This window comes from Manihot esculenta, chromosome 2 (genome assembly GCF_001659605.2).
Source record: "Manihot esculenta cultivar AM560-2 chromosome 2, M.esculenta_v8, whole genome shotgun sequence".
Taxonomy (NCBI): domain Eukaryota; kingdom Viridiplantae; phylum Streptophyta; class Magnoliopsida; order Malpighiales; family Euphorbiaceae; genus Manihot; species Manihot esculenta.
Window position 1 is genome coordinate 7,579,005 of NC_035162.2, and position 21,558 is coordinate 7,600,562.

Here is a 21,558-nt window from a genome sequence, read left to right on the forward strand (position 1 = left end):
TCAGAAATCGAATTGAATTGATGAATTTGAATTTTTAATAATTTTTTTTATATTTTATAATTTATTTTTAATATTTTAATATTTTAATATTTTAGTTAAAATATTTTAATTTTAATATGATCTAATTTCTATATTAATAATATACTATTATCATTAATTGGTTTAGTTTAATTTTTTTCTGATTAAAATTGAATTGAATCAAAATAATCGAAATTTTTAAAATTAAAAATTAAATTAAAATAAATAAAAAATTAAATAAAAATTTTAAATTAATTTGATTCAAATGGATAGGTGTTTTGTTTATTTCCTTTTCCCTTTATGATGCCATGGTATGAGAAAAAGAATCATGGTATTGGTAGCTCCACATTTATTTTTTTAATTAACATAGTCGGTTTTGATTTAATAAATGAAGGAATATTACTCATTTAGTTAATTAAATTCGAATTACTCCTCCTTTAGTATTTGTTTAAAAAATCTGAAATTACAAAATTTTCAAATAAAATACATTCATTAGAATTTGATACTATAATTCAAATTAAAAAAAAAATTGAATAGAAATATTTTCTATAGATGTATTGCTAAATCAAATTGACAAAGGCCTACTACCTCCTAGTTGGGATGGCATGTAGCATCACTCCTTTGATTCTGGGTCACAGGACTGAGTCCCCATAGTACTCATTTCCTTCTGTAAATAAAAAAAAAAAAAATCAAATTGACAAAGTATTTAGGAGAATAAACCAATGTTTTAATATAGGTTGTTTATTATTATTTTTTTAAAAGAAAAAATAACCAGTCAAATTTTGCCGATACTAGTGATTTAACATGGTAACTGCAACAAGACGGTTATGCCGACGGCCGGCAGAATCAAGGCCAAGTAAATAATTTTATATTATAGTAATTTAAAAATATCCTAAGTTGGTAAAAGACAAGTTGTAAAAGCACAAGGGAAAGTGAACAACCCAAAGACTCTTTCCATCAATTCAATTCTCCTCCTTATATTTTTGGTTAATATTCATTGCTTTAGACGATCGGCAAAGAAACACAACGCTGGATCTTCCATGGTGCAAAGGACCGTCTTGAAGGTTGATGTTTCATGCCAGAAATGCAAGAAGAAGCTTCTCAAAGCTGTCTCTCAGCTTGATGGTCAGTATTGTTCCTTTCCTTCTGTAAATAAAATTTAAAATTTCTGTCTTTTCATTTAATTAAATTTATGGTTTGTTATGCAGACGTAGATAAAATAGAAGTGGATGAAGGGAAGGGGACGCTGGCAGTGACAGGAAATGCAGATCCATATAAGATAATAGTACGCACGAGAAAAGCAGGAAAACATGCAGAGGTGGTGAGTATTGGGGCTCCTCCTCCGCCGCCCAAACAGCCGCAGGCAAGTGATCAGCAAAAGAAGCCAGATGATAAGAAGAAGGATGACAAGGCCCAAATCCATGATCTTCCCCTCAGTTTCCCCCATTATCAGAGAATTGTTGTTGTTCCAATGGGCTATCACGAGCCCAACCCATCTTGCTCTATCATGTGATTTTTTTCCTTGTCTTCTAGAAAATTAATCTTTTTATTTTACTTATTTATTGTTACGATGATACTCATTGTGATATATATATTTTTTTCCTTTTGCTGTTCAATATAAAAAAATTGAAATGATATATATTAAGCTGTTCAACAAATCATGATTAAAATAATTAATATTATTGAATATTTAAATTTTAAAAATAAAAACTATTTAAAATAAGTACCTCTTAATTATGATTTTTTAAATTATTTTAAATACAATACAAAGTAAAATACTATTTTATCATAATTTTTTTAAAAAAATTTTCTAACTATGACAACCACGATTTTAATAACACTTTATTTTATATATACATATATATATATATATGCACTCTGAGACTTAGCCTGATGGAAAGTGTATCCTTGTAGTCTTGTGAGGTCAAAGGTTCGACTCTCCCACCCTTATTTCAAAAAATATATATATATATATATTTAAACAATTTTTTTACTAAATATTTAAACAATTTATAAAGTATTTTGAGTAATTTCACTGAATAATTAACATGATTATTTTTTATCTGATTTATAAATTTAAAATTTATTTTCAGCCAAAAGTTATATATAAAGAGTTAAATTAGATATCATCTAACTACATTTTTTAATATATTAATTATAATATTTTAATTAATTTTGTATAAAATTAAATCTAAATATTTATGCATCATTTAATAGCTGCATTCTTAGAGCACCCGTGTCATTTAATGCTGCATTCTTAAAGCCGCCGTGAAAAATTAGGTCATGTGGAGACTTTTTATCACTTACGACTAAAGTTGAAGAAATAAGATATCAAGTTTGGTTGGAATGATTTTCTTAGAGCACCTGTTCGTCGAAATCAGAGACCGACAAGTCTATGACTGTGTGATTTCAGTAATTCTGCTCCGCTGAAATTTGTATCAAGTTTGGACAATTTCAATTGATTTTATTAAATTGATAGGGTTTTATTTCAAGTTCAAGATTTCATTGGTTACAGTTTTATTGTGGAAAATTCTGAGAATATATTTCAATGTGGTGTTTCTGATTTTTCGAAAGGTAATAATACGTCGGTAATTGTTGAAATTTTAGCTCTCCGTCACTGTTTGCTCTTTGCGATAGAATTTTTACTTTTTAATGACTGCATTCTTATACACTGTTTGCAAGTGATTCAAACTCTTCAATCTCCACATTTAGATATTTCTGAACTGTATTTAATTTTAAATACTTGTAAATTTTTGTTAGATTTTAGAGCTGATATTTCTGATAGAATGGTTCGTCGTCATACTACTCTAACTTCTCATATTTTGGCTGGAGAATCTATTAGATATGATCGTCTCTTTGTTTTGGATGACGTCCCTCCTTTTTTTATGAAATTTTATAAATACAACAGTAATTTTATTTAAAAAAAAATACGTCATTTATTTATAAAAATAATTTGTATTAAAAAATATTTTTATTTTTCAGATAATTTATTTTTAATTATTTAATTTTAATTTAAAAAAATATATTAATAAATTTATATAAATAAATTTTAATAAAAAAAAATTACTTTTTAGTCCCTGAGATTTAACATAACTAATAATTCCGTCCCTCTATTTTAGCGATCCAACACTTAAATCCCTCGCTTTCTCTTCCATCCAAATTCATAGTCCTTCTGTCCAAAATAGCCGTTTAGTCAAAGAGTCAAATGTGAAAGGTGTGAATTTTTTCCAAAAATGCCCTTAACCCTCTATCTTCCTTCTCTTTCATATATTCTCTATTTCCTTTTATATGATTCTTTTTTTTTTTCTCTTTTCAATCTTTCTTTTCTCTCATATTTTCTCAATTTTCTTTTAATTTTATTAATTTTCTCATAAATTTCCTAAAAATTATAAAGTGGATTAAAATTCCCACCTTGAAAACCCTTAAAAACCCTTGACATACTTCCCCAATCAGCACTACCACCACCAATCTTCCCACCACCACTTCTCTGATCAGCACCACCACCACCAATCTTCCAATTCCCACCTTGAAAACCTTGGACATATTTAATAGTATAAGCAAAAGCCACCATAGGATCCTCCCCAGGAATTTCTTATCCTCTCCCGCATTTGGAATCCCTAAAAATATTAATATCATGAGCCCAAAACTCAACAGCTGATTCAATCAAGAATCAAAGTATCCTATTATGAGAAAGAAGAAGTGCGAAGAAGAAAAATCTACAGTGAAGAGGTATTGGATTTTGGTTTTGTGATTTTGAATAGATGAAGTGTTGGAGAAATAGTATGAGAAAGGAGAAGAAGAAGAAGAATCTAGAGTGAATTAAGTTTGAGTTTCGTGATGTTGAAATAAATTGACTTTTACTGAGGGTCAATTTTGTCAATTTACGTGTTCCAAACGGCTATTTTAGATAGAAGGACTATGAATTTAGACAAAAAAAAAAGTGAGGGACTTAAGTGTTGGGTCGCCAAAATAGAGGGACAGAAGTGTTAATTATGTTAAATTTCAGGGACTAAAAAGTAATTTTTCTTTTAATAAATTATAAAATTGAAAAAATGATTTAATTATTTTTAGCCAGTAAAATATTTTCTATTAATTAAAATTTTTGAATATCTAAAATATTAAAAAATATGAAAAGTATTTTCATAAAAATATTTTTAAATAAATAGAGTCTTATTATAATTTTTTTTCTCAATTTCATATTTTTTGAAAAAAAAGTAGCAAAAATTTATAATTTTTTTTCATTATGATTTATTTTATAAAAAAAGAATTTAAATAAATTTTTAAAAAATAATATAAAATTTCAATTTTTAAAAATAATTCTTTTAAGTTAAAAATTTGAATTCATTTATTTTAAATAAAAAAATATTTAAAAAATTAATTAAACTATTTGAATTCATATATAAAGCAGCCAGTAAATTTCCATTAAAATATGGGGCTTTTTGCTTTTTCAAGTGAAAAAAAAAAAAATCTCAAATCCTGATACGGTAAAATTTTTTTCTCAAATCAGAGTGAATTTTAACTCTACCGCACTTTAAAAGTGCGGTAGAGTTTACCGCACTTCAAAAGTGCTACCGCACTTTTAAAGTGCGGTAAAAGAGAATAATTAAAAAAAAATAATTTAAATACATTACCGCACTTTTGAAGTCCAGCACTCAATCAATATAAAAATATAAATTTAATTTTTATTTAATTAATTTTATTTATTTAATTATATATTAAATTTATAAAATATAATTATAAAAATTATATTAATATTATTATAAATATTAATTATTTTAATTAATTTATAATAAAATATTATATTTTTTATATTTATTATTTTATTTTATTATTTTTATTACAGTTAATTTATAAATATTTATAAATTATAAAATTATAAAAAATTAAATTTTATTTTATTTTATATTTTTTCATATCAAAATATTTTATAAATAAAAAAAGAAATAGTCTATATAATAGGAGAGGATGTTTGTTTATCTTTAATATTATTTTTTGACCTTATTATTTGTATATATATTAATTTATTTTTATTACATTATTGTTCCTAAATATTTAGATGTATTTTTTTATTTAATTTTTTATACTTTCTACATTGATAAATATAATTAATAAAATAAATTATATATATATCCTTAGCATTAATTAATATATTTTTTTTAAATTGAAGATTGAAAATTGGAGAGTAAATATATATAATTAAATTTACTTAAATATATATACTATCAGATTAAATATGTAAATACTATATTAATATATTTATATATATTCTTAACATTAATTAAATTATATAAATTAATAAAATAAAATAGTAAATATAATAAATATAATATTATATTATAAATAATTTAAATTAATTAATATTAATATTAATATAATTTTTATAACTATATTTTATAATTTAATATAAAATTAATTAAATTAATAAAATATAATAATTAATTAAATAAAATTTTATTAATTAATATTAATATAATTATATTTTATAAATTTAATATATAATTAAATAAATAAAATTAATTAAATAAAAATTAAATTTATAATTTTACATTGATCGAGTGCGGCAGAGCCGCAATCATGCATTACCGCACCTAAAGGTGCGGTAATGTATTTAAATAATTTTTTTTTTAATTATTTTCTCTTACCGCACTTTTGAAGTGCGGTAAAATTAAAATTCACCTTAATTCGAAAAAAATTTTTTGCCGGATCAGGATTTGAGATTTTTTTTTTTTTTCACTTGAAAAAGTAAAAAGTCCTAAAATATGTGGAAACGGAATTGTGATTCCTTTAATTTTTTCACTGATTATATTTGAAATAATTAAAACAATCTTAAATATATAATATTTTTAATTTTTAATCATAAATAATATTTTTTATATTTTAATCTTATTAAATTTAAAAATATTTTTTATAAAAAATATTTAATTTGACAGAATAAATATATCACGGAAGTCAATAATTTTCCCCTCTCCCAGAGAAAAAAAGAAAAAAAAATTCCCATTAAAATAGGAGGAAACCGAATTGGGAAGCTTTATAAACTCAAGTCGGCTAGTGCACCGATATTTTGCAGTAAGTTGGGTGGGTCCGGGGTTGCTTTTCGCTGCTTTACTACGGCATCCGAGTCTCAGATCCAACTTTGCAAGAGTTGGGAACACTATAAACCATTTGGCCTATTCAACTGCAGCTGGAGATAAGCAAACATGGCCTACTTAGATACAACTCTCCGAGTTTTCTGCGTCGGCACTGCCGATACCAAGCTCGACGAACTCCGATTTCTCTCCGACTCTGTTCGATCCAGTCTCACCTCTTTGTCTAGCAACTCTTCTTCCAAGGTAAGTTGATTCATTTCTTGTTCTAGTCAATGCAATTTTTTTTTTAACTCAATTATGCAAATGACTATGGCAGGTGGAGGTTGTGGCTGTTGATGTTTCTGTGAGTCAGAAAGAGGTTAATGGTATTGGTGATTTTTCTTTTGTTTCAAGAAATGATGTTCTTGCTTGCTTAAAGGATTCAGTTGAAGTGCTTCCAGATGATAGAGGCCAAGCTGTTGCTATAATGAGTAAAGCACTTGAGCATTTCATGAAGAAGGTTCAGGAGAATAATGTCGTTGGTGGTGCCATTGGCCTTGGTGGTAGTGGAGGAACATCTTTATTATCACCTGCCTTTAGATCGCTTCCATTTGGGATGCCTAAGGTTATTGTGTCTACTGTAGCTAGTGGTCAAACTGAACCTTATGTTGGCACCTCAGATTTGATACTGTTTCCATCTGTAGTGGATGTGTGTGGGGTTAATAGTGTAAGTAAAGTTGTGTTATCAAATGCTGGAGCTGCTTTCGCTGGAATGGTCATTGGAAGGCTTGAGAGGGATGGAGGTTCTTTTGGTGAGAGAGAGAAATTAACTGTTGGTATAACTATGTTTGGAGTTACAACTCCATGTGTAAATGCTGTCAAAGAAAGATTGGCAAGAGAAGGTTATGAGACCTTGGTTTTCCACTCCACTGGGGTTGGGGGCAGGGCCATGGAATCTCTTGTTAGAGAGGGATTCATAAAGGTAATATTCTTCTCGATTCATTCTAATTGTGAAGTCTTAGTCCTACATGAAGTGTAATTTTAAAACATTGCTTTTTTTTTTTCCAAAAAAAAAATAATTATGCTAGCATGATCAAATTCCAAATAGAATTCTTTTGAGTGGAACTGATATCAGCTAGTACTTTTTTATTTACTAGAGGATTCTTTTAACATGAGTAAGTTGGCAAGGTTCAAAACTAAATAAAGAGATGAACATAAATATAATATTCTGAGCTAGAGGGATTCACTAAAATTTTCGTTATATATATATAATTCCGCCTCTTTCGATTGACTGTATGCAAATAATCATAGAATTCAATCAAGCCTTTATCATCAAAAGGAAAAATATGGTTCTGTTGGTCTTTAAGCATCCAAACTTCTATTTGTTCCTGGTTTTCTATGGAAGTTCTTAAAACCATTATATTTTTATCCCAAAAGTCTTAGATGGTACTGTTCACATACCAATTGACTCCTTTCCTATCATGGCAACTTATTACATATAAATATTCTTTCAATTTATTCATAATTTTATAATTTTATAATTTTATTTTTCTGATTCCTTCCGCTAAGTAGTGCCTGCCTGCCTGCCTTTGGCATAGGCCAGTTTGATGTGGGTCGAGATTTCCGTTCATGACTTAAAGAGAGTTTTACTTTTCTTACTTTGTGCTAACTTGTTTCTGTATTGTGTTTCCTATCATTTTTTACCTGTTGGCTTCACATAGGGTGTTTTGGACATCACTACAACAGAGGTTGCAGATTATGTAGTTGGAGGTGTTATGGCTTGTGACAGTTCCCGCTTTGATGCCATCTTAGAGAAGAAGATCCCTTTGGTGTTGAGTGTAGGAGCCTTGGACATAGTGAACTTTGGAACTGTGGACACAATCCCTCCTAATTTTCAGCAAAGAAAGATTCATATCCACAATGAGCAGGTGATAATTGGATATGAACCTTGGTTTTCTCCTTTGTCTCTGCATAACTTTTGGCAATGGAGTATCCCCACAATGGGGCAGCAGATTATTGCTCTTAGACATGATGATCTTAAATGAAATCATTTCTTAAGGCTCCAATTCATTAGCCCTGTTGCGCTAACGAAAAATACCTACAAACTCACACTTGCTCATTACAAAATAAAGGGATAGAAAAGCAAACATAAGAATTTTATGTGGTTGGCAGGTGTGCTGCGCGGACATCCTTGGACTGATTCTGGATTTTACTCTCTAACTAGGTCTGATGTATTTTCTTCATTATTTGTTAATGTCAGGTTTCACTCATGCGAACCACTGTAGAAGAGAATAAAAAGTTTGCTGGCTTTATAGCAGATAAACTTAACCAGTCATCATCAAAGGTTCGTGTCTGCCTGCCACAAGAGGGTATTTCAGCTTTGGATGCACCTGGGAAACCATTTTATGACCCTGAGGCTACTGCTACTCTAATAGGTGAACTACAGAAGCTAATACAGATAAATGAAGACCGGCAGGTAATATTATTGCTTATCCAATGTTGTATATCACGGTTTCAATCTTCACTGTATGCTTAAGCTTCTCTGGATTTTCTATATTGCTTCATGTGATGAAACTGAAATTTGTTGGTAGTAGGTAAAGGTGTATCCTTATCATGTCAATGACCCAGAATTTGCAGATGCATTAGTGGACTCCTTTTTAGAGATTAGTTTGAAGAACCCAACAGATTCCAGTCCTTCCCACGTTGCTGTTGATGAACCTAGCCAAGATCATAGCATTTCTACTGTGAAACCATCAAGCAGTGGGACAATCTGTTACAGCCCAAGCAACTGCCCAGATGCAAGACCAGGTACGATGGACTTCTTCATTATGATAACTTCCTAGCATATTGGTTCTTTGTCGATCACATGACAAAGAATTTCTGATCATAATAAAGTATTATTGTCTTATTAGGAAAGTATTGATTCCAAAGGTTGTACTGATGCTTAACTCGAGAACAGCCAGAAGTGTAGGTATAACATCTATCAGATGTGAACATGCAAACATATGGCAAGTTAAAACAAAAAATTACTAGTAGTGGAAATCTAGATGAATATTGAAGAAAATAATAAACTATTTAACACATGAATTTGAATGCATGGATTGTAATCCATGTTTAAGCATGATGCTCTAAAATCATCATTTGTATCATTAGTTTTTAATATAATCACATGCATTTAACATGAATTATATCAAGAATTTTACGGTCTAGATTTGTGCTTTATTTGCAGAAAATAAATGTATGCATTTGTTCAATGAGAGTTCCAAAAAATCAAACCCTCAAGCCTTTTTTCACTTTTCCTTGTGTACTATCTTAAGTGTCTTCAAATAAGTTAGTCAAATAACAACTTAGGCACACATATATAGACTCCAAGGATTACATGAAAGGATGGAACTCTTCATGTTTAGCCTAAAGAAATGTGCTTTATTAAGGACCTGTCTTTTAATGGAATTGGATTGATCCACATAGATAACCCATTTTAATTTCCAACAAATATTCAAGCTAACAAACAGCTTTGTTGTAACAGAAACTTTGCAGAAAACTTGGACAATATTGCAGCAACTGAAAGATCAGATAGAAAAAGGATTGCCCATAATAGGAGCTGGTGCAGGGACTGGAATATCTGCAAAATTTGAGGAAGCTGGTGGAGTGGATTTAATAGTACTATACAACTCGGGGCGTTTTCGCATGGCAGGAAGGGGTTCCTTAGCAGGCTTATTACCATTTGCTGATGCAAATGCTATAGTAATTGAAATGGCTAATGAAGTTTTGCCAGTAAGTTTTCTAGCACTAAGTGTTCTTAAGAAGAAGCTGTTAACAGATTTTTTTTTATGTGGCACTTTTAATTTTTTGATTTTACATTTTTACACTGTGATGCTGCTATATATCAGTTTTACCAAATAAATAAATAGAAAATGGCTTCAGCGATTATTATGTAACATTTTTATACATGAGGCACTTTGTGGTAACAAATTAAAGATGAGGGGCAGAAGTGTAACAAACTCTAAAGTTGAAGGATGATGGCTAAAAATTATCCAAAAGAAGAAATATGGATGAATAACAACCAATTATTGATATTGCATTCCTTGCATATGAAAATGGTATACTTGTTATCCAATCACATTTAATTGATTGAATAAACAGAAAATAATTCTGGAATAAATGAATGCACTTACATGATCTCACTATATGCTGCACTTTGATCTGCATGTGTCATTTCTGAAAATAGAATGGTTGTGTGTCGTGTGAACCATTTTTGAGATTTTAAACTTTTATCAGTTTCATTGAATTATTGCTAAATCTGATACTAATTAGTTTAAAAAATGTAGATTGTGAAGGGGGTACCAGTTCTTGCTGGAGTATGTGGAACTGATCCTTTTCGCCGAATGGATTACTTCCTAAAGCAGCTGGAGTCAATTGGGTTCTCTGGTGTGCAAAATTTTCCTACTGTTGGGCTATTTGATGGTAATTTTAGACAGAATCTGGAAGAGACAGGAATGGGATATGGGTACTATTTCTTTCTTTCTACTGAGATTCTTCTTATATTTGATTATCTGTTTCTCATATGGCTTTTATTTTTCCCTTCCCTTCTTCATTGTCAGCTTGGAAGTCCAAATGATAGAAAAAGCTCATAAAATGGGTCTTCTCACAACCCCCTATGCTTTTAACCAAAATGAAGCCAGGGAAATGGCAAAAGCTGGTGCTGATATCATTGTGGCCCATATGGGGCTTACTACATCTGGGTCTATTGGTGCAAAAACAGCTGTATCATTGGAAGAGAGTGTGTTTCGTGTACAAGCTATTGCAGATGCTGCACATAATATCAATTCCAATATTATTGTGCTTTGCCATGGAGGTATACTTGAAAATTGTTTGCCATTGTTTCATTGGAACAGATTATTTTTATCTGATGCATAAAAATATCTCTATATGTGCATATATTATTGCAATAATCTGTTAATTATGCAAGGTGATCCCAATTATCTGCCACTTGTTGCATACTAGAGTTTTGAACTTTTTAATATTCTCTTGTATGCATGGTTGTGCTTCACAGTTTTGGCTTTTGTGAGTTATTTTGATGTTGATCGTAATCTTACATCAGACTTTTTATTTTTTTTCACATTAAAGACTGATATGACTAAGTTTCGGCTTACTTTTCATGATTGGTTGAGCTTGCTCAAATTTGATTTCCAATTTTGCTTCATTATGTGCTTTCACAATCTTCAGCATTCAAAATTGCTTTTGATAATGTATGTTTTGTTGGTTGAATGATTGTCTTTCTGAATGTTAATATCTACTGATATTCAATTGTTGTTGGTACCTGAATTACAGCTGATTACATGTTATTCTCCAACACATTTGCAGGTCCTATATCTGGTCCTATAGAAGCAGAATTTGTGCTGAAGAGAACCAAGGGAGTTCATGGATTTTATGGTGCGTCAAGCATGGAGAGACTTCCTGTTGAACAAGCTATAAGAAGCACAATGCAACAGTATAAATCAATCTCCATCAAATAAGGTTTGATATTTTGTATGTCATCAAGCTAAATGGTTCTGTATGATTATCCTTTTCTTTTTTTTTTTGGGGTCAATTTCTTTAATCTTTTGCTCCTTTACTTTAAGAGTGCAAAGAAATAAAGATGTCAGGACGCAAATAACCATAAAATGCCAGTTTTATCTGTCTACAAGAAAAGTGTGCATGTGCTAAACTCTAAAGGATAATGTTGCATATGCTAAACTCTAAAGAATATGTTGCATTGCATTTGATTAATCACTTGCTAATTATTATGTATAATAAGCAAAACCTGAGACCTGTCATCATATGATTCTCCTCTTCTTACTGGCTTAATTTCGCGTCAGAAACATAAAGATGAAAGTGTTTGAATCCTTTCTAACTGTAAAGAATAGATTATACATCTGGACAGAACTAATCTTAACTAAAGTCATAGAATATCTTGTCATCTTTGTAATAATGTTAACTAAAATGTTGTCTATCTCAACTAGTTTAGGATTAAAGCCAGTTGTTGTTATTGTTGATTGTGAATATTTTGGTTGGTATGCTTAACGTTAGCATAGGAAGCCTGAAGTCTCCGAGCATCCACCAAATAATAGAGAAGTGGGTGAGATCAGAGAATTAAAAGGGCAATTTCATATTGAGGTTTATCGGTTCTCTTAAATGGTAGGAATGATAGATACAAAGTGAGTTTTGGTTGGATTCAGTTTCACTACACCTAATAGAATTAACAATCCAGGTAATAGTAAAACCAAAACTTTGGAGAATATCAGTACAGCATAGCGAAATTATAGCACAACAAATTGAAGGGATATATTAAAACATAAAACACACTTCTCATCATACGATCTAAATATTAGCTTGTTAATCCCCTCTTAGGTTGGGCTATACTGAGTACTAACCATTCACTTGGCAGAGCAGGCTGAAGGCATCGATCTCCTCTAGGATGTGGAAGGTAGGATCAGTTCTTATGGTCAGATTGATAATCAAGAGCCAATCGATTACATTAACAACTTATATTGTAAGGCCTCCATCTCTTTCATGTATATTATATTTGAATGTCTTAACAGCTAATCACCTGCACCACAAGAAAACATGCCTTCTTGTGTAGGGTGGGATCATGATCATGAATTGTCCTCCTGTGTAAATGCATGGAAAAAGCCAAACGTGGTATAAAGATAAATTATTACTTCTAACTCTCCCCTCACTTGTATCCACCAGTAGCGGGTGCAGGAAAACCAACAATGTCCCATGCAAGTCCTTGGTCCTGACCCAAAGTGCATAATGCTATTTTATTGAGATCAAAACTGGGCTTTTTGCCAATAAAAGTCCAGGCGCAGAGGATTTTAAATTTATGAATTAGAGATTGAAATAAATATATTTATGAATTTATAGCAGTGGAAAAGTATATTTGGTAAACAACCACTAGGTCCGACTGTCGGGCATTCGCTATACATTTTTGTGGTCTGGTGTCACTGGCGTCATGGTTTTTTTGTTTAGATTTTAATTATTAATATATTATAATAAAATATTTATATTATATTAATTTAAAAATATTATTTATATTATATTTTTATAATAATAAATATTTTTTATAATTTTAATATTATAATATTTAATAAATTTTATTAATAATAACAAATGGATGATTGCATACGATATTTAATTACAGTATAATTTTATTCTATAATTTTAAATATTAATATATTTTATATATTAATAAATATTAATAATAAAATACATTAATATTTAATGTGTTTTATTATTAATATTTAAATTAAAAATATTATAGACCTTATATAATTTCAGTCTTATAAAATTAATATTATTTTGTAATTATATACAATATCGTAAAATTAATATTATTCTATGATTATATATAACAATCTAATAAAATTTATAAAATATATTGTAAAAAAATTTATAATTAAAAAATATAATATAAATAAAATTATTAAATTAATATTATATTTATATTATATTAATTTAAAATATTATTTGTATTATATTTTTATAAGAATAAAATTTTTTATAATTTTAATATATTAATATTTAATAAATTTTATTATTAATATTTAAATAAAAAATTACTGAAATTATATTTCAGAATTATAAAATTGATATTATATTGCGATTAGATGTATAAAAATAATTCAATCATATCATATACGTTTAGACAAATTTTTTTATTATTTTAATATATTAATACAGTGATTTTACAATTAAATAATATCAATATTACGTTTAATGTTATTTCATAACTTTATAAAATACTAAGACTAGTTATAAATAATTATTATATTTTATAAAAATATTTTTAATATACAAGAATACTATAAAGCACAAAAATATTTAAAATTATAATATTATGCTGTTATTAAATTTATATAAGATTCGCATAAAATATTTAAAATTATTATATTATTTTAATATTAGATGTTATATGAGAACTGAATTATTTATAATTTATTAAAAAAAATAAATAATTAATCTAATTGCAGAATAAATTAATTAAATTTATTATTTTTGATAAATTATAAACAATCAGGTGATCCATACAACATTTAATCACAACATAATTTTATTCTATAATTCTAAATAGTAGTTCAATAAAAAGTAAATTTAATTTTTATAATTTTAAATATTCATATTAATTAATTAATTAATTAATTTTTTATTAATTATTTAAATTACACTATAATTTTATTTTATAATTTTAAATAGGAGCTCAATAAAAAATAAATTTAATTTTTATAATTTTAAATATTCATATTAATTAATTAATTAATTATTAATTATTTAAATTACAGTATAATTTTATTCTATAATTCTAAATAAAAGTTTAATAAAAATAAATTTAATTTTTATAATTTTAAATATTTATATTAATTAATTAACTTATTTATCAATTTTTTATTAATTATTTAATTCAGTACCCTTATACATATATTTAATAATAAATAAATAAATTTATAATTAGTATTATTTAATTATAATATTATTATAATAATATATTAAAATTAATAAAATATATTATAATAATATGTTATATTAATATAATATAAATATTTTATTATAATGTATTAATAATTAAAAATTAAAAAATTAAATTACGGTTTGACACTGCTGACTGGCGCTAAATTATAATATTTTTTTTAAAATAAAAATGTTTGGCGCCAGTCAAAGTGATACCAAACCCTAACGCAAAACTTTAACATCTATTAACAGACGTTAAATATATTTTTTGGTTTTCATCTAGCACTCTAATTTTAAATTCATAAATATCTTTATTTTACCATCTAATTTATAAATTTAAAATCTTCCACCTTAAATTGGTAAAACGTTGATCAAAACTGGTATAAAGGTAATTACATGGTATAAGCAGTTAGGCACCAAACTAATCAGCAACTTCAATAAAAAAAAGATTATCTTCTGGATTAAAGAAAAGGACTTTTGATATATGGCATAGAAAGGAGAAGAAACTCGTCCTTTCATTTGTTCATATATTCAACCACTAGAATCAAAAGCCGACAGCCTATTGGGAAGTTCCAAGTCATTCTGATTAAGATCCCAATATGCAGTACGTACAGTCATACAGGCCTTTCAAGTCTGTCTGGGTACGCAAAATTAATAGCGGTTGATTAATTACAAATGAGTATTTAACAGATTTTATTTGTAATTAAAGTGAAGTATACCTTTGGCTTATAAGAACTCAACACTTAATATCCATACCAAAGGATAATACTAATAATAATAATAATAATAATAAAGAAAATTTTTTAAGTGACATTCTATCTATTTTTTTTAATAAAAAAATCTATTTATTTATAATTTGATTCGTAATAATTCGAGTTCAGACAATTGTTTAGCATAACTATTCAGACAATTATTTTTAGCATGACTGTCCAAAACCACGAGCGGCATCATTATCAAGATCGAGCGAGAAGGGATTCGAGTCCTGAACCTTCTCAGCTTTCCAGGTCATTAGGGTAATTTCACAGGATCTTTTCGGATTTCAAAGGAAGTTTCGCAACCGTGATATTGCACGTGTTGATTGTCTAGCCTGTAACTCTTGCTATGGTTTTCTTAGTAACAAATTAGGGGACGTCACCTCCATGTCGTATACAGTTGTGGATCATCAGCATTCGCATAACCTTGCCTTCGAAGTACCTCCACGTCTTTTCCTTATAAATTCCAACTTGCCTGGCAAGTTTCGATTCGATATTACAACAGCTAAGAAACGAATTCCATTCAAACAGACTTCACTTCACTTTATAATTAGCTACTTCTTACTTCTTCTTGTCCAAAAACACTACACTAAGACCATCACCATGGCCTATGCTTTTGCAGAAAATACAAGGATGTTCCCTTCAACGTCTTCTTTGCTGTCCTTGTATGCCTCCTTCTCTACATCCTTGATGCTTCTACGAAATGTCTACCATGAACTGGTCCCCAAGAAGATTGAGGCCTTTTTGGTGTCTAAATTCTTAAGCTTTTTCTATCACAGAAAGCTGTCCAAGTCTTTTGATACCTTCATCATCGATGATTCGTGGGATGGCCTTGACCGCAACAAGCTCATAGATGCTTCCAGATTTTACTTGTCCTCCAAGATTGGTCCCAAGAACAAAGTAATTAGAGTTGGCAAGTTTAGAGGGCAAAAGAATGTCACAGCTGCCATGGTAGAAGGTGAGAAGATTGTTGATGTGTTTGAAGGGATAGAGATCACATGGCAGTTTGCCAAGCAAGAAAATGATGATCGAGCCAAGAAAGACAGGTTTCTTAACAAGGGTCATTTTGAGATAATATTTGAAGATCAATACAGGGAAAAGATCTTTCATGATTACTTGACTCATATTCTAAATACTTCCAAGGCCTTAACACAAGGAGAGAAAGTTTTGAAGCTCCACACAAGGTCTCGCGGCTGCTGGAATTCTATTGATTTTCGACATCCAGCCACTTTCGATGCACTCGCCATGGATTACCAGTTGAAGCAATCTATTATAGATGATCTTGAGAGGTTCTTGGCCAGGAAGGAATTCTACAAGAGAATTGGCAAGGCCTGGAAGCGTGGATATCTACTGTATGGTCCTCCTGGAACTGGGAAATCAAGCCTAATTGCAGCCATGGCTAATTACTTGAAATATGATGTGTTTGATTTGGAGCTCGCAAATATTCTCTCTGACGCTGATCTGAGGAAAGCGATGCTAGATATTGATAGAAAGTCCATAACAGTGATCGAGGACATAGATTGTAAAGGGGGAGTCCATAAACGATCTACATCATCAGACGATTCTGATGATGATTGCAATCTTGTTAAGGTTAGTTATGCATTCTGCTCTGTTCTGTTCACACTTCTTAGCTATTTCCACTCTGTTTTCATTTGGTTTGGTAAGTTGAAACAATAACTCAGAATCGTAATGGGATTTGAAAATTCTTATTAACCTTAGTTTTAAATTTCTGTTGAACAGCAATTTTCGCTCTCGGGTCTGCTAAACTGCATTGATGGATTGTGGTCGAGCTGTGGAGAAGAGAGAATAATTGTGTTTACGACTAATCACAAAGAAGTTTTGGACCCAGCGTTGCTTCGTCCTGGGAGGATGGATATGCACATTCACATGTCTTATTGCACAACTCAAGGATTCAGTGTATTGGTCTCCAACTACCTTGGGATTCAAGAACATCATCTCTTTGAAGAAATTGATGAACTGATCCAGAGTACAGAGGTTACCCCTGCTTCTCTGGCTGAAGAACTACTGAAGAGTGATGACGCCGACGTTGCTCTTGGGGAAGTCCTCAATTTCTTAAAGCAAAAGAAATTGGAAAAAGAAAAAAATGAGGTGGCAAAGAAAACTAAAGAAAAAGACAAAATTGAAAAGGAAAAGAAGAACTCTGCTCAGTGATTCTCTTTAGTCCTTGTAATATTTGCTCCTTTTATTGGCTATATGTATCCCCTGCCTAACATTTGAAAGTAGGTCTGATTTTAATGTCGGATACTTTTGAAGTAGATGTTCTAATTGACAACTTTCAGTCTGAATATTTTTATTTTTCATCCATTTTCTCGTTTTAGTTTATTGTATACCAACTATAATTTCATATTTGAAAATGGGAAATGGGGTAGAAGCTTCCAACTTGGATGCAATTTGAAGTAGAAATTCTAAATTATTGACATTTAAGAAACAGGATAGATAAAGTGTGGGGCTATCATTTGCAATGCAAAAGAATGAGAAAACTTAAAATGCTAGGTATATCCTTTTATCTTTAATTAATTGAAAGCAAGGGGTGATAAAACAAGAAGAAAGTGGAGAGATGACTTGAGATTCATTGTTCCAAAGTGAAAAGTTCCTCACGCCGAAAGGTGGTAGTTCCTCTATGGTGTCTTAATGACAAAGACAAGAAACGAAGGCCTTATTATACCACTTTCCAATTTGTTTAACCCTTGCATATCAATAAAGATACATAATTGTAAAGTTAAATTCAAAGTGTTAACGTCAGAATCGCAGAGAGATTCGCATGGGATCAGGTTCAGGCATATTCCTTGTAATTGAGAATTTCCTGGAAAGCATTCTCGTATTTATCTTTATCTTTATCTTGTATGTATAATTAAGTTTATTTTAATATTTTCCTCCCTATCTGTATACAACTACAAAATTTTCTCTTAATCATTATTTTTTTATTATTTTTCCTTCCATTTATCTAAATATGCTGTAAGAAGCACATGAAGAAAGCCACTACATTTTTAAATAAAGAAAATGTTGATATTCAATAAGGCTATTTTTTAAATATATATTGAGTTAATGAATAAATAATATTTTAGCTAAAATTATAATGCGTCTAATATTTAAATATAGCTTAAAAAATTCAGAACTGAAGAGTTGGCAATTGTAACTTTAGGTGGGAATGAAATGAACGGTTGTGAAACAACAGATTTTTTTTAAAAAAAAAAAAAAAAGGGTAATTTCATGATGTGAACTACGAATGCCAATGAAAGAAAAAAATGACAGCGCATGATCACATCAATTCTCTGGGATACCTTTTACTATCGGACCCACATGGCTGGACCCACATGGCTAAGCCCATTCTACCAAAACCTTTGTTTCGTTTCGTCTACTTCGTCCTACGTGGAAACTCTCCATTCAATGTATCTACTAGGGGTAGCGGTTGGCGATGTTTCCTTTTTTTTTTTTTTTTTTTTTAAAAAGTAAAAATTATAAAAGTAAATTCCTGCAGAAACAATAAAAGAGGAGTAACATCCAATCAAACTCTAAATCTGAACGAGCACCAGTTGCTAATGTTGCTAATAAATGGACAACTTTTCATAAATTTATAGTTAAAATAATATTTAGTTTCAATAATTTCATAAATGTACCTTTCTTACTATGGCTGCTGGACTGTCAAGAGACAAATGTCGGACGAAACTCAGTCTGGTCCAAGAATCTAAAAGCGATGTAGCATCGTGGCTCAAGAGAATTTATTTATTTATTTATTTATTGCTGGTGAACTCACAGCGTAGTTTTGGGGCATTATAGTATTAGATTGAAGCCCCTTGCCCAGTCTAAAGCATTTGCTCAGGGGAACTTTTGCAAGAAAGCCATATAATTTATTATTTTCTTTTATAAGTATAGGAATTTTTAATTTATTAAATTAAAATTAAATTTTATTTACGCCCGAATCTACACAATTAAAGTTAAAATGATTTAGGGATTATTTATTTCATGTGGATCCAACTTTTGATTTGTAGAATCACTTAACCTAACATTGGTTGATACAACAATATAATTTATTAAGGCAAAGTTTTTGCACGTCGTTCCATATCATGACCAAAAGGTAGATATAAGATATCTAAGCCATACTTTGAACCTGAAATGCAAAGTTCTGACTATTAGCGAGCTGATATTCTGATTCTAATATAGCTAACCAATACGTTCTAATATATTTCTTCTCAAGCAGTCCTCTGTCTTTTAGTATCCTCTTCAATTTCATCTTCCTCCCCCCTTTTCCGCTTCAGGAAATTGACTACTTCTCCAAGAGCAACATCAACATCATCACTCTTCATTAGTTCCTCAGCTAAAGAAGCAGGGGTAGCCTTTGTACGCTCTAGTAATCCATCAATTTCTTGATAGAGTTTATGGTCGTCAATTCCAAGATAGTTGAATGCCAACACTCTGAAGCCTTGAGCAGTGCAGTAGGACATGTGAATGTGCATATCCATCCGCCCTGGACGAAGTAATGCAGGGTCCAAAACTTCTTTGTGATTCGTTGTGAACACGATGATTCTTGCTTCTCCAGAGCTCGACCATAATCCATCAATGCAATTTAGCAGAGTTGACAGTGTGAACGCCTAAATTGGTAAGGAAGACACAAGAAGAATATTCATTAACAAAATAAATTAAAGAAAATAAAAAATTTAGCTCGCAGATCGAATTTTTGTCATCTGAATTATTAAAAGGACCAGTACGTAATCGGTAAAAATGAGCAGAACATCAGAAGAAAAGTTCCTGAATAGTGAGAGTGCGACTAACCTTGGGATATTTCTTGGGGTTAAGTTGTTCTTCTTTTATAATTTTGGATCGATCTTGCACCTCTGAATTACAATCTATGTCTTCAACTACGAGAATTGATCGATTAGTTGTACTTAGCAACACCTTTCTCAGTTGAACATCAGAACAAATACTGGAAAGCTCTAAATCATAAATATCAAAGTTTAAGTAATTAGCCATGGCCGCAATTAGGCTTGATTTCCCAGTTCCAGGAGGACCATACAGAAGATACCCACGTTTCCAAGCCTTTCCCACTCTCTTGTAGAAGTCTTTTCTTGCCAAGAACCTGTCAAGATCATCCTTTATTGCTTTCTTCAATTCAAGATCCATTGCAATGGTATCAAAAGTGGCTGGATGCCGAAAATCAACACACTTCCATCTTTCACCTTCATATTTATCAAGCCGGGTGTAGAGCTTCAAGACCTTTTCCCCTTGCATTAAGTCCTTGTAAGTATCCAAAACATGGTTCAAATAATAATTCTCAACAGTTCCGCGATATTTGTTGTCGAAAGTTATCTGATAAGCACTTCTGCTAGGAGCGTGAGTCATCACCGGAGGACCGTCTTTGCTGATCCTGGTATTGGCCGTGGTGGTGGCTTGCTCTTCTTGGATAACTGACCAGGTAATGGTTATGTCACGGAATAAATCAACAATCTTTCCTCCTTCTACAATGGCGGAAGACAAATTCTTGTGCTGTTCTAACTTGCCAATTTTGATTTTACGATTGTCGGGTCCAATCTTGGTAGATAAGTAAGCTCTTGCAGCATCGTAAAGCTGATTACGGCCAAGTCCACACCACAGGTCCTCGATGATGAAAGTTGCATAAGATGGGTTGCGACGGAAATAGGACCTGAATTTTGAGACCGCATACTCTTGAAGCTGTCTGGGTATGACCTGATTATAAGCAGTCTTGAAGAGCACCCACGATGTTGAGATTGATGAGTAGGCGGAGAGTAACGAGGCATTGGAAGGAATGAGCTTCAAATACTCTTCCATGGTCGGCCCTTGATGTTTTAGGCAGAAGAACAGAGCAACACTTTCCTTTGCCTTTCCACGCGAGTTAGTACTTATACTTGGGAGGCATGCCTTGTATTAGGTGCATTCTAAATTAACTCTATAATCAAAGCCGTCTTCTGCGACTTGTTTTGACATTATTTTTTATTGAGATTATATTATCATTTTTAAAATTTATTAGTTACAATATTTTAAATTAATTTTATTACATCAATAAAATATTTAAAGTTATAATAATAAATTAAATATACTATAAATAATAATTGAGATGGTTGTACTACATGAAAAATAATTATATTTTAAAAATTATCTTTTTAAATATTTTAAAAAGGTCGAACTGGAAAATGCATTTTGCTGATAAAATTGTACAATCTACAATACCAGTTATTTTTATTATAAATATTATTTTAAAA

General features: G+C 30.2%; 4 protein-coding genes across 5 annotated transcripts; 3 read left to right on the forward strand and 1 right to left on the reverse strand.

Moving 5' to 3' along the window:
- The first annotated feature begins 951 nt into the window (after positions 1 to 951).
- On the forward strand, positions 952 to 1,584 carry LOC110609457 (heavy metal-associated isoprenylated plant protein 43). Its single transcript, XM_021749034.2, has 2 exons — positions 952 to 1,143; positions 1,227 to 1,584. Exons 1-2 carry the CDS (start codon positions 1,059 to 1,061, stop codon positions 1,529 to 1,531), a joined length of 390 nt encoding a protein of 129 aa, XP_021604726.1. The 5' UTR covers positions 952 to 1,058; the 3' UTR covers positions 1,532 to 1,584.
- A 4,512-nt stretch (positions 1,585 to 6,096) lies between these two features.
- On the forward strand, positions 6,097 to 12,790 carry LOC110609456 (toMV susceptible protein tm-1(GCR26)). 2 transcript variants are annotated; one of them, XM_021749033.2, is made up of 10 exons: positions 6,097 to 6,347; positions 6,421 to 7,065; positions 7,805 to 8,011; positions 8,344 to 8,559; positions 8,678 to 8,891; positions 9,610 to 9,857; positions 10,412 to 10,590; positions 10,685 to 10,938; positions 11,448 to 11,600; positions 12,511 to 12,790. In XM_021749033.2, exons 1-9 carry the CDS (start codon positions 6,216 to 6,218, stop codon positions 11,597 to 11,599), a joined length of 2,247 nt encoding a protein of 748 aa, XP_021604725.1. In that variant the 5' UTR covers positions 6,097 to 6,215; the 3' UTR covers position 11,600; positions 12,511 to 12,790. The 2 variants fall into 2 exon arrangements, with proteins under 2 accessions (XP_021604725.1, XP_021604724.1); XM_021749032.2 differs by having other exon boundaries at positions 6,098 to 6,347; positions 12,516 to 12,790.
- Positions 12,791 to 15,694: 2,904 nt separating this feature from the next.
- On the forward strand, positions 15,695 to 17,647 carry LOC110603403 (AAA-ATPase At2g18193). Its single transcript, XM_021741128.1, has 2 exons — positions 15,695 to 16,912; positions 17,063 to 17,647. Exons 1-2 carry the CDS (start codon positions 15,710 to 15,712, stop codon positions 17,492 to 17,494), a joined length of 1,635 nt encoding a protein of 544 aa, XP_021596820.1. The 5' UTR covers positions 15,695 to 15,709; the 3' UTR covers positions 17,495 to 17,647.
- A 1,706-nt stretch (positions 17,648 to 19,353) lies between these two features.
- LOC110604286 (AAA-ATPase At2g18193) lies at positions 19,354 to 21,216 on the reverse strand. The gene is made up of 2 exons (XM_021742456.2): positions 20,114 to 21,216; positions 19,354 to 19,932 (listed from the first exon to the last, which is right to left on the reverse strand). The coding sequence occupies exons 1-2, from the start codon at positions 21,125 to 21,127 to the stop codon at positions 19,534 to 19,536; spliced, it is 1,413 nt and encodes a 470-aa protein (XP_021598148.1). The 5' UTR covers positions 21,128 to 21,216; the 3' UTR covers positions 19,354 to 19,533.
- Between the last annotated feature and the right edge of the window lie 342 nt (positions 21,217 to 21,558).

Coding starts and splice junctions, on each gene's coding strand:
- LOC110609457 (XM_021749034.2), top strand. CDS start 1,059: ATGGTGCAAAGGACCGTCTTGAAGGTTGATGTTTCATGCCAGAAATGC. Junction 1,144..1,226: donor AGCTGTCTCTCAGCTTGATG/GTCAGTATTGTT, acceptor TTTGTTATGCAG/ACGTAGATAAAATAGAAGTG.
- LOC110609456 (XM_021749033.2), top strand. CDS start 6,216: ATGGCCTACTTAGATACAACTCTCCGAGTTTTCTGCGTCGGCACTGCC. Junction 8,560..8,677: donor AGATAAATGAAGACCGGCAG/GTAATATTATTG, acceptor TGTTGGTAGTAG/GTAAAGGTGTATCCTTATCA. Junction 9,858..10,411: donor TGGCTAATGAAGTTTTGCCA/GTAAGTTTTCTA, acceptor TAAAAAATGTAG/ATTGTGAAGGGGGTACCAGT.
- LOC110603403 (XM_021741128.1), top strand. CDS start 15,710: ATGTCGTATACAGTTGTGGATCATCAGCATTCGCATAACCTTGCCTTC. Junction 16,913..17,062: donor ATGATTGCAATCTTGTTAAG/GTTAGTTATGCA, acceptor TCTGTTGAACAG/CAATTTTCGCTCTCGGGTCT.
- LOC110604286 (XM_021742456.2), bottom strand. CDS start 21,127: ATGGAAGAGTATTTGAAGCTCATTCCTTCCAATGCCTCGTTACTCTCC. Junction 19,933..20,113: donor ACCCCAAGAAATATCCCAAG/GTTAGTCGCACT, acceptor TTACCAATTTAG/GCGTTCACACTGTCAACTCT.